We start from the raw sequence: 11838 nt of genomic DNA, 5'->3' as shown, positions 1-11838 counted from the left end.
ATTTACGACTGCATCATCACTTTTGCGTACGCTTTCATTGTGCTTCTGTTTCTGAATCTTACACATGTTCAGGGAGTATCATCACCCCCAAAACTCATATTCCTTCTGTCCCCTGCTAGCGGGGTCTCAATTCGTTTGTCGAGATTTGGGTTCGAACTAGCAATTTAGGCCCCCGGCCCGACCTCGAATCACTGACCTACGCAGGGTCGGAAGGGCCGGGGTCCCTTTTCTTCCCCTTGTCCCTTTTCTTCTCCCGCGCCCGGCGGATGGCCTGGGAAGCCTCAATCGGGCTGGATTCCCGGCGCTCCACGTTGGTGTAGGTCGACTGTTAAGAGATGTTAATCGGTTGATCAAGTAAGAGAGAGAACGGATTAAGAGTGATTGGAAGATATCATACCTGAGACTTGAGTTGTCTCGACGACTTCTTGAACGCCCCCTTGCCAAAGCCGCCGTTTTTCATGTCGACCAGGCCGAACCTTTTGACAAGTCTAAACTGGGAGCGAAAAACACCAAACTCGGCTTGGTACAGCTCCTCCTGTTCTTTCCACGATGTGCTGCCCTCAATGAGCGACTTGATGAAGGCTGGTCCCTCGATTAGTTCGCGTGAGGAATACCGAATAGTCGGCGCTGCACGAGGGGAGGTATTGGATGCAACTGGACCCTCTCGCACGCGCCATTCTTTCTTCGGAGAGGGGGTCCAAGAAGGAAAAGAGCTCTCGTGATGGGTAGTAACTAGGAGTTTGTTCTTGTTTCCGGGACCACTTGTTTCGGATTGAGACTGTTTCAGGATATCCAAGCTTCCTGCCCCGCGATCATCAATGTGGGTTGGAACGTCAGATCTGATCAGGTTATCTTCTGATCTGACTGGGTTGTTTGCCATCAAAATGGGAGTCCGACTAGAGAAACCCTGCTTGCGATGAGACTGGAGACTAACCTGCCTGTGGTTGGGGCGAAGCCGTGTTGTTTCAGCCTGGAATTCTTCGGCCACATGGCAGGTTCCTGTGACATCTCTCTCACTTTGGTATGAGACCATGGCAGGTTCCTGTGACATCTCTCTCACTTTGGTATGAGACCATGGCACTCTTCTCAGTTTGACGCAAAAGATCTGCAATTGAGCTTCGGGTCATGTCCATTGGGTCGGGTGCGGAGTTGAGCGGCTCTGTGCATGTTGTTCCATATTAGTATCCAGATAACTGACCAGGGAAGACAGCAAACTCACGATCCACGCCATCATTGAAAGGGTTGGCGTCTTGTTCTCTCACAGCTCCAGCAGCCTCTTGTACTCTCTGTGCCTCGGACAGATATGAAAAATTCATCATACGTTGGGGGTAACCCAATGCGATGAAGTGGTAATTCTCCGCAGACACCTCGATCAACCTTCCTTTAACATGACACCGATACATGCCATTTTTCTGGCGCTGAAATTGACTTGCGGTTGTTGCTTCAGAAAGTACATCCACCCAAGTAACTACGACAATTGGGTGCCGGCGGCCTTTGCACGCTCTCTTGCCTGTCGAAGGTTTGGAGTGGCCCTCAATGGTATCAGGTAGAATCAAGAAAAAAGGAGGACCACCGAAAAACTTATTGAGAGCCTTTTCAAGCTCAGAATCAAAACCGAAGGCCGAAGACTTCCTTTCTTCGGAAAAAACCTTGGATTCTATTGAGTGCTTGGTTCCAGGTTGAGTTGAGTGCAATGCTTCAATTTGGCCGACACGGACGCCAACATGGACACCCTTCTTTTTACCCATGACGGTGGCAACTGTTCAGGCGAAGGACAGAAAAGAGAGTAATGTTGGTAAAAGGCTTTGGTTTAAAAGTTGAGACGCGTTGTTGGTCCGATGAACAGAAAGGTGATGAGAAGAAAGAAGATGGAGGGAGGATAGGGAACACCTCAGTCTCTATTTCGATCACGAGGCCAATCTAATTGCTGTGAGTACAATGGGAAAAAAACACTACAGATTGACTCTAGCTATGTACGCCTGTAGGGGATTCTAACTATGTACACCTCTAGGGAGTATACCATATACTGACACCGAGCATACCATTATTTACTCTAGTGATAAGTTAAGTATGGACTTATGGACTTGTAATATCAGGAAATTGTCATTAAGAGAGTGGTCATGACCGGCTATGATGCCTCCAGGTCTTCACCATCCTCTAAACTAACACCCTTGCTATCCCGTTTCCTTCCAAAGCCATTCCATCTCATATGTATTCCCATTAGCCAACTGGGCTCCGACCCCATAGGAAAATCACCTGTATCGATCACAGCAGGACTAAGATGACTAGAAGAGTCGTCAGTAAAGTTCCATATAAGACGGGAGTAATCGGCTGCGTACCATAGTCCTCTGCATCTTAGCTTCTCGGTGAGATTTCAGCAACCCCCAAGTACCCCTCATCTCGAATTTCTTGCAAAGACACTTCGCAGACCGGGAAACCCCGAAAATCTTGAAGTATTGTTCTTCAATTTCGTCGGAAGTAGATCCTTTGTCGACCAGACACTTCACAAATGCAGGCCCGTCGGCCTCTTCCCTTGGAGAGTATCTTGTACCGGCCCCTGGCTTACTTTCAGATTCGCTGGAAGAACATTCAGTTCGGGGTCTCTTTACGCCTCGGTATCTCGTTCCATATTGTTCTGCAGCGGTATCAGCCGGACGGGATGCGTCCTCGGATTGAGCCAGCCAAGGGATGTTGGATCCAAATGATTCAGCATCGCCGCCTACATCACTGGAAGTATCAATGTCGCGCAACCATGGAGTGATTGAATTAACGTTCATCTCTGAGGTGAGTTTAGACGGTTCAGTACGGGCATTGACATCGGAATTGACATTGGCATCCGTGTTTTCGACCGCATGGTTGTTGACGGAGAGGACGTTGCTATCAATCAATTCGGGATTGAAATAGTTGTTGTGGTTCAGGTAAGCAGAGGCCGCTACCATACTGTGATATGCATCCATCGCGATCCTGTGGCTCGCTGAATCAGTGGAGTTGCTTCGAGTGATGCCAATTGACGAAGCATAATAATCCGAGCTGCTGGCTGGATCAATGGAACTCAGATCGTCGACAGATGACGGGGTATAACCATTGCGCTCGCTCATAGAATCAATGAAATTACCTCGAAAAACGTCAGACCGCGCAGATTGAACCCTTCCTCTGCTGTCAGGATGTCTGCTTTCCGCCAGATAGCTACCAAGGATACCAGGGGTCTCAAACCGAACGAATTCTGTTTCTTCCTCTTTGATAGTGCTCTCATGGATATCGCCTTCTGTGTGGGACATGGACATGTAGGGCACCCACTGAGTAGGAGTCACGGGTGGGGCCGACATTGGGGTGGGCAGTCGAGCTCTAGCAAATCCAATGGAGCTGAGCTGCATATCATGAATAGCCGGGTTTACACCCAAAGCAATGATAGACTCGCGCACTGCGCTGGCAACTATTGAATGTCACATTAGTTTGAAAACCGAACAAGTCATAGAAGTGGGCGGGCTTACATTGGACGAGTGACTCGTGTGTCTGATGCAGGTAGGCACCCAGTTTGAGGCGTGCTCGAGTCTCCTTCTGCTCGTCGGACAAGTTTTGCAATGGCTGCAAGAGTCGTTCTGTGACGCCGGTGAGGATCTCAAGGTAACTCGCCTCAGAAACCTCAATCAAACTTCCCCGAACGCGGCACAGGAACATGCCGTTTTCTTGTCGTTGGAAATCCCCAGGAGTTAGCGATTCACGAAGGACATCGGTCCATTCAATGGGTGCTTGGACGTTGCCTTGAACCAAGCGTGGGCGTGGCTCGCCGAATATTCTAGCGGCTGTTCTTTCTACTTCGGGGTAGAAAATCGAGTCGCCCAAGAGCGGTGCCATCAGGTCGCCTCTACCAATGATGTCGGCATATCCGAGGTACTTCCTGTAAGCCTCGTCAAGGTCGCTCTGCAGTGCGACATATGAACTGAGCATGCTGTCGGTTTCACCCGACAAGAAGCTAGGCGCCGCTACCTGGTCCGAGACCTGGGTAGGAGGGTGGTGATGATCCATAGTTCGTTCACAGCTTCGGGACGTGAATAAATGCAGTTAATCCAAATCACCGGAACGATGTCAGGAATGACGAAAGAGGCAAACAGTTTGGGAAAAGTAGAAAGGAACAATTGAGTCAAGAGGAATAGTCGTAGAAACGCGCGGTCTGCGCGGTTTACTAGTCAAACGAATACACATGTTAAAGCAAGAGTGAGCCTTTCACCTTTGATTCACACCTATTATGATACAATCCTATATAAGGTGACTACTTCGGCGTGCCTTTTCCTTATATGGACTCAAACTAAATAATGCTGGCGGTCTATTAACGAGAGCGGCCTGTAGAGCGAGCCCTAAAAAGGCATCGAAATGCATGGCGGTTGAGATTGAGTAGAAGCCATGTAAGTTCCTAGAATACTGAGTCTTACATTTGAGACCCCACATCGAGAAACCATAAAGACTGTATTTGCCCCAGTTTTTTGAAAATTGTGAATCTAGTTACGGGGGTCGCTGGCAGAGGCCGAAGCCGGATGATTGTGTTAGCCAAGCTCGAGGCGTTGGTGAGGCTGTTCTGAGATGTGAATGATTTTCCGCTGGCGGTAAGTTTAAGTGTTTGCTTTTGCCTTCGCGGGATTAGTGAAAGTCGCGTTTGCATTAATGATGTCAGACGGTATAGAAGGGAGGCTGCATCAAGGAACGGGTTGTGGGGCTGAATTGACGAGATGAAGAAGTGGATCGTTGAAGTGTAAATTGAATGAAGAGCTACGCGCTACTTATTTGAGAAAGTGAATCATAGGGTACGTCGAAGGAGTTACATCAAGAGTGACAGTGGCCGTCGAAGAAGGGAGCCATGTAGGTGAGACTCTACATATGGACATCATGCGTCTACCCATTGGAACCGTTTGATACTGCGGGAACTAGGTGGGTGGCCTCAAATAGTAAAAATGGTATTATTACAAGGTAAGTAGCATATGAAGTAGGCGATATGAAAATAAGTGTAAACCAGCTGCACGAAGAATCCACACCACAAACGGAAAATAAATTTCACGCTCAACGAGAATTCTGTAGGAAGGTAGATTAGTAAGATGTTCACGATGCTGTCAAATGATGGAACATACTCAAATGATGGAACATACCGTGAGCGAGCTTCTTGGGCCTTGGAAATGAAAGTCATATCATGAAAGAGGACCTGCAATAACCGACATCCAGGTCATTATCAGTACACATTCGGAAGGCCACTCTTAGTTGAGGGTAATCCAGCCAGTTTGGAGGGCCAGTCCAGCTGGTACGCGACGGATGAGCCCGGCAGCCCATTAGGGCGGAATAAGGGATATGGAGATACATAGGGCGGCGCGGGGGGAAAACTAGTACTGGAGACAGCTGCCGGTGACATTGCCCGGCTCGTTGGGAACTTCCGGATCGGCTAGGAGGAATTGTCATTCAAGAAGGCCATATGAAGCTGCAACGGGAGTTGTACTTTCAATACCACGATTTTGCTCGGGGGCTGTGCTCTACTGGCCCTTTCCTCCATTCGGTCGACCCAAAGCTTCACTGTGAGGAAGCGGTGGAAGACACCAAACTTTTCGGCATAGGCCTTCTCAACATCGGCCGGGAGCCTTCCTGCGTCTATCTGGCTCTTGAACCAGGCTGGGGCGTGCTTCTTCTCGTAGTCGGTGAAGTTATTCCGTGTTCGCTTCTGTCCTATGCGCTTCCCGGTGGAAGATTTGGGCTGCGGTTTAGTGGGCGTATCGACCTTTCCTTTCCACATTGGCAATTCTTCACTAAGGTCGATAGTCTCGATATCTGTTGGCACAATGTCTGTTGGGACGATGTCTGTTGGAATGATATCCGTTTGGACGATATCTGTTGGGAGCGGCTCAGTCTCGAACTTTTGCTTTTTTGGAGGTGGTTGCACCAGGTCCTCGTTGTCATCGAGCTGGTGTTTAGGCGATTCATCTCCTTGGGATTGCTTAGACTTCTGTGTGTCATCGAGCTGGTGTTTAGGCGACTCATCTCCTTGGGATTGCTTAGACTTCTGTTTGTCATGCTGGATTGGTGCGACCTCAGGATTTCTGTTGCTGCGACGTCTAGCCACCGACACTCCCATCTTATTATCGTGTGGGTTCTGGTTGCCTTCGGCAAGATCGATGAGATTCGAATGCTCTTGGCCTGAGCTGCCAGCCGCATCATCTCTGTCATACGATAGTGGCCTTGAGTTATCACCGGAGACGGCGAAAGGGATGTCGGATCCACTTGAGATACCCGAGCTCTCGGATGAACTGCGTGCACGGGCATCGCGTGTCTCAACGGAGACCGTGGGACGACGTGACTCGTTTGGTGTAGGGTACTGTACAGGGGTTTGCGGCGTACGAGACCTTTTCACGGGGACTCGAATGCCCTGGAGCTTATTTCGGCGTTTCTTCAGAGCCAGCTGAAGTCGCTTCAATTTCTCCACGTCTGTTTTCATTAGTCTGTCTCTTACCAGCTTTGTCAAAAAGTCTGGGAAGTACGCACACTTGATCTTTTTGTCGATTTCGTCCAGGATATCTGCCTCGATTGCCAAAGTGACTTCAGCTTCTCGTTCAGCGTCGGCAGGACTTGGCCACAGGTACGAGTTGGTCGGGAGGAAGCATCGGTTGAGTAGGATGCATTTGTGAAGGGACTTGTCAATTTCCACGAGCTTTCCTTCATCATAACAGTAGTAGGAGCCATCACTTTGCTTTTCGAAACTGCCATGTCGGAAAATGTTGACCCAGCTGATTGAGGGATTATTCTGCCTAGGAGGACGAATCCCCAATGTTTCCCTTAGACGTGTTTCGATAGTGTAACTTTCAAGTGGCTTGTCTGAGAAATATTGGGTGAAAGTCTCATCGTTATCAAGGACAGCCTGATAAGACTCCATTAACTTGAGGCCATCCTGGGGCAGGGACTCAAATCGTTGCAGCTGGGACAGGACGCCTTCTCGACACGTTCCCCATTTGATCGGATGGTTGGGACCAGTATTCATCTTCAGATAGTGTTCTGTGGACAATGTTAGTCTATCGTAAAACATTTAGAGTTAGTTAGCGAGTGTCTCACCTAAGGAGTAAAAATCGTCACTGCTCTGGGGATTGAAACGTGAGTTGAAAGTGGAAAGATGAGAAGTCAAAGAAAGACAAGAGAAATAAAAGAGTGAGCACTAGGTATTATTTGTCCTAGACCTATTCAACCCCCCTGTCGCAGAATGTGCTCAAGTGTTGGTGTTGGTTGGGAAGTCGTCACAGACGTGATGAATACCAGTCAGAAACCACGTATTTTTCAACTTCACACTCTACCTAAGTCAAGTCGCTCCAAATTTATATAAGTGCAAGACGGCTTTCAATAGCCTAAATATTATAAGGAAATAGTCCTGCTAAAGGGAAAAATCTGCGACAGCAGGAAAGTTACGGACTATTAATTGAGACAAGCGAGGCCCACATTTTTTGGGAACCAGGCGTCTAAAATCCGCTGCAATCTGCCGCTCCATCACATTGTGATGGGCTATGTATTTGTGGAGAGTCATTGACCTCTGAAGGAATTGCTGTAAACGCCAACAGTCATGGTGATAGCTGGTACTTTCTCGTGCATAGTAAGACTGGATCCCGAGCCTACGTATCTAACAAGGATGTTTTCACCGCTATTTAACTATTTTCTAGCAATCTTTTTAGTATTCAGTAATCTTGCCCCAGCTGTATGTTATGATTGGTTTATCAATAAGTCAGATTTTTGGACTGGAAAGAAAGGGGAATCAGGCAAACCGACAAGAAGACGAATAATGGCTCAATCATTAGTTGCATAAATATTATGACGTTGTCGAGAACCCAACCGTACATATTCGACACCTATGCAGAGTTTTCACAAACTAGATTTTTACTATGGTTAGTTTTTATCAACATCTTTTTTATTTTAGTTGGAATTGATGCAGGTGTTTAGTACTTTATACCCTGGCTAGTTATAACTATTGCTAATTAAATATGTACAGCCTTTTTTTACAGTACGTTATATGTACCAGGAATACTAGTAATTACCATGCCAATTTACCGTATCCATGACATATTAATTACATATTTTACGTACTTTACATTATTATTTACACAAGATTGATGATGGATGATCTTTAGAATTAGACGGGTACACTGTAACATAATCTAGTTATATAGCGTACCTAGCTAGGTGCCCCTATAATTGGCCTACAACAAGATATATTGATGCGCGCCGAGGAGGTGGGACCATAGACATCGTCACGTGATAATTTAAGTCAATCGAAGCGAAAAGCCTCACAAACCCATCCAATCACGCAAACAGGCTACAAGCGACGCTTGCCAAAATCAAAATGTGGATCAACTGCGGGAAACTATCCGACTTCACACAGGCGCGGTACGTGGTTCGCCTGACCACAGGCAAGAAACTTGTCTTATTCCGGCTCCCGACGATCGACAAATCAAGCCTGAAATCCAACGAGACCAATGACGGCTGGTCGTATTACGCCATGGAGGCAGAATGCCCACATGCTGGCGGCCCAATGGCCGATTCCTCGGTTGACATTGAGGACTCGGCATATGTCGTGTCGTGCCCGTGGCACGCATACGATTTCAATGTAGAGACCGGTGAATCGAGCGTTGGTATCAAGGCCTGCACGTTCCCGGTGGATGTGCGCGGCGAGTTCGTCGCGCTGGATTTCCCCGCTGAGGATGGGGTCAGCGTCGGACTTGCTAGTGTCGATCCTGTGAGTGAGAAAGTGCAGCTCAAGCACCCGCAGCCTGCGGAGAAGGCAGCTGCTATTACTACTACTACTGTTTCTCTTCCTGCGAGTCCAGATGATCTCGGTATGGCGACTTATCTCGGCGACAACGCGACGCTGTGTGACTGGGCTGCCCACGTTCTCAACACCGCCAATCCAGAGCACAAGATCGAGCTGGCTACGCATCTTTTCTCTATTTTCACGACTAGGGAGGTTTCTGATTCACCCATGCCGCTTGGAAGGGGCACTGTGGCCCCGCCTGACCAGCCACCGCGCGAGAAAATGCAAACGGTTGATCCGGGCCACATGCCGAAGGCGGGACGAGGCGGGACCTTGAAGAGCCGTATTGCTATGCTCCATGCGCTGGCTAATATCGAACTGTGGGCTATCGATCTGGCTATTGATATCTGCATCCGCTTTGCGACATTCCAAACAAAAGGGACGTCCCAGGAACTCCCGCGGGCATTTTTCTACGACTGGCTGAAGGTCGCGAGCGACGAGGCCAAGCACTTCTCTCTGCTCCGCACTAGGCTCGAAGAAATGGGATCTAGTTTCGGTTCGCTCCCGGTACACCACAGTTTGTGGCTATCGGCAACTGAAACCGCATACGATCTCCGAGCGAGAATCAGTATTATCGCCCTGGTGCACGAAGCACGAGGTCTGGATGTCAACCCCATGACGATTGAGAAGTTCCGCAAAGCTGGCGACGGCGAGAGCGTGGCGACCCTGGAGGTTATCCACAACGATGAAATCACACATGTTACCACTGGTCATCGGTGGTTGACGTGGATATGTGCCCAGGAGGGGACTGATCCTGTTCAGGTCTTCCGGTCGAATGTGCAGAAGCATTTCAAGGGACCGATCCGGGGACCATTTAACGAAGAAGCGCGCTTGCAGGCTGGAATGGACAAGCGGTACTACGAGAACTCGTGTGTCCCCATCGCAGGAATTGCAGCTTCATGACCGGGCACAGCGAGGAAAGAAACGGGAAACGCTTTACGTTAAAACATGATGTTACGCAGTTGATCAGCTGCTAGTTTATTTTTTATTTTTGATATCCCGGTTTGAACTAGCAGAATGTACATAGCGAAAAGACAAGCATCTCATATTCATTATTCGCTGAAATCGCTATTAACTAGTAAAAATCAGGAGTACCGGACTCCTAACCGTCGATCATTAAGTGCCTAAAAGGGGCCCAAATCACCCCAAGCGACCGTGGGGTATCTAGATATACTCAGTCGTCAACTGGACCTTGGAGCAGCTGGAGGGAATGGTGGCAGTATAGTAACGGTTCAAGTAGAACAACTGGGGCGCATTGTGGTACCAATCGCAGACTATTACAGAGATGTTAATACCATGGTCTTAAAGAGGCCAACGAATAAAGGCGCAGGGATTTCTTACCAAGCCAGCCACCGAAGCCGTTGTTTTCCGACCATTGGAAGGCATCGCCCTTGATGGAGTAGCCTGCGCTGCCGCCACTGCCAGCGTTGATAACGATAGGTTCCCAAGCTAAGTGAAAGAAAATATTAGCTTAGTCCAGGCTGAAATGTGACACGAAGAAATTTCCAAAGTATGTGGCGATACTCACAGGCATAGTTGGTGTCGCCGGTGGCGATTAGTCCCCAGGAAAATTCAGTCTTCAGATCAACGACCGCGTTCGTCCCATTCAGGTAGATAGGACTGGCTATGCTAACATCACTGGTGAGCACGGCGTCGCTGAGACCGGCGCCCGTGTGGTAGGAGTAGACATATAGGTTGTTGTGATTCGCGTTGGTGGCACCGCTGGACTTAAGGTGGAACTGCTTCGACACCTTGGTGGTGTTGGTGATAGGAGCTGCGATGGCAGAGGTAGCCAGCATAAGAAGGCATGTGAGGAACTTCATCTTAGGCTTTGATGTGATGATTTATGGTTATGGGAGAAAGATGTGGTTTAAGAGGGTGGTTTAAGAGGTTGGGAGTTGAAGGTAGGGGGTAGGTGGCTGGTATTTATTCTGAGTTGGATGTGAAAAAATGACGTTCAGGAGGGAAAGTAGCGATCTTTATGTGCACGGATTGTTTTTTGATGGTTTTCGAACTGTGGAGATACGCATCATAGCGTGTCTTTGCAGAAGATATCCTGATTACTTGTTCTTCTAAATTAAGAGCGATCTCCATGTCTGTATACATCCCCCTGTCGGAGGTTTACATTCCGAATGTCCCGGAGAAAGAAACATTCACTAACAACACCATTAACCTCAACACCAACAGATATTGCAATTGTCGCTGGAGGTCATGATGTCAAAGAACTACTAAAATTGGGTCTGTACCATTGATGTGCCAAGGTGGCGAAAATCTTACTGCATCCAGCCTTAGTGGCCTGGGGTCGCGAGGAACTACGAGGAGCTAGAGAATTGGCAGAGGGGAAGTGAGACATTTTTCTTCGGCTTTGGGCATCTATGAGAATAATCAGGATATAATCAAGATATTCTCAGGATATTGTCTTTGGATGTCAGTTGCAACATCGCCTCTTGATGGCTGAGACCTACTTCGTCTTTCTGGACGTCGATTCGCTGAAAATTTTCTAAGCAAAGGAACGCCTTTTCCAACATATCATATGACCATAGAAGATCATGCCCTGAGAGAAGAGGTGGGATTTACCGTCAGCTTCCGATAGCTTCAAATTGATGGAGATATTATCCGAGCCGCATGTTCTTTGTGTAAAAGTACAACTTCGCCGCATCTTGTATTTCAAAGTTGCTTCTGTAAATCCTAATATTATAGTGACTCGAAGTAATATCACCGTTTACAGATTAATGAACTCGTTCCACTTGCCAATGTTATGCTTATTTATTGCAAGCCTGAGGCAATATGCCGAGTCTCCGAGTTCAGATGCAACCCCTGACTATAAATAAACAGCTCTCATCACGAACCGACTCATATCATGTCAATCATGGGGTATCTTTCGAAACGCCGAGGAGCGTGTGCCTTGCTAATATGTATTTTATAACCTCTACGGAGTACAAGAAGGCAATCTAGCATACCACAAGCCTACAAGCAGGTCCTAGTCTCACAAGCAATCCGATGCGCAGGTGCTCCAC

At 48.1% G+C, this 11838-nt stretch overlaps 5 protein-coding genes across 5 annotated transcripts; 1 reads left to right on the top strand and 4 right to left on the bottom strand.

Annotated features, from left to right (window-relative positions):
- Positions 1 to 196: 196 nt before the first annotated feature.
- Positions 197 to 1748, bottom strand: LCP9604111_8951 (uncharacterized protein; the record flags this gene model as incomplete). The annotated part of the gene is made up of 4 exons (XM_039077151.1): positions 197 to 325; positions 398 to 999; positions 1061 to 1159; positions 1220 to 1748. The coding sequence occupies 4 exons, from the start codon at positions 1746 to 1748 to the stop codon at positions 197 to 199; spliced, it is 1359 nt and encodes a 452-aa protein (XP_038925045.1).
- Positions 1749 to 2276: 528 nt separating this feature from the next.
- LCP9604111_8950 (uncharacterized protein) lies at positions 2277 to 5176 on the bottom strand (the record flags this gene model as incomplete). The annotated part of the gene is made up of 5 exons (XM_039077150.1): positions 2277 to 2285; positions 2340 to 3433; positions 3492 to 4039; positions 5035 to 5064; positions 5139 to 5176. 5 exons carry the CDS (start codon positions 5174 to 5176, stop codon positions 2277 to 2279), a joined length of 1719 nt encoding a protein of 572 aa, XP_038925044.1.
- A 42-nt stretch (positions 5177 to 5218) lies between these two features.
- LCP9604111_8949 (uncharacterized protein) lies at positions 5219 to 8070 on the bottom strand (the record flags this gene model as incomplete). The annotated part of the gene is made up of 5 exons (XM_039077148.1): positions 5219 to 5425; positions 5480 to 6459; positions 6517 to 7023; positions 7081 to 7105; positions 8062 to 8070. 5 exons carry the CDS (start codon positions 8068 to 8070, stop codon positions 5219 to 5221), a joined length of 1728 nt encoding a protein of 575 aa, XP_038925043.1.
- Positions 8071 to 8353: 283 nt separating this feature from the next.
- On the top strand, positions 8354 to 9724 carry LCP9604111_8948 (Rieske [2Fe-2S] domain protein; the record flags this gene model as incomplete). The annotated part of the gene is made up of 1 exon (XM_039077147.1): positions 8354 to 9724. The coding sequence occupies one exon, from the start codon at positions 8354 to 8356 to the stop codon at positions 9722 to 9724; it is 1371 nt and encodes a 456-aa protein (XP_038925042.1).
- Positions 9725 to 9985: 261 nt separating this feature from the next.
- Positions 9986 to 10644, bottom strand: LCP9604111_8947 (uncharacterized protein; the record flags this gene model as incomplete). The annotated part of the gene is made up of 3 exons (XM_039077146.1): positions 9986 to 10095; positions 10163 to 10270; positions 10350 to 10644. 3 exons carry the CDS (start codon positions 10642 to 10644, stop codon positions 9986 to 9988), a joined length of 513 nt encoding a protein of 170 aa, XP_038925041.1.
- Between the last annotated feature and the right edge of the window lie 1194 nt (positions 10645 to 11838).

Source organism: Penicillium roqueforti (genome assembly GCF_015533775.1).
Source record: "Penicillium roqueforti strain LCP96 04111 chromosome Unknown scaffold_39, whole genome shotgun sequence".
NCBI lineage: Eukaryota > Fungi > Ascomycota > Eurotiomycetes > Eurotiales > Aspergillaceae > Penicillium > Penicillium roqueforti.
The sequence above is the reverse complement of the archived record's forward strand: the minus strand, read 5'-3'. Positions and strand labels throughout refer to the sequence as shown.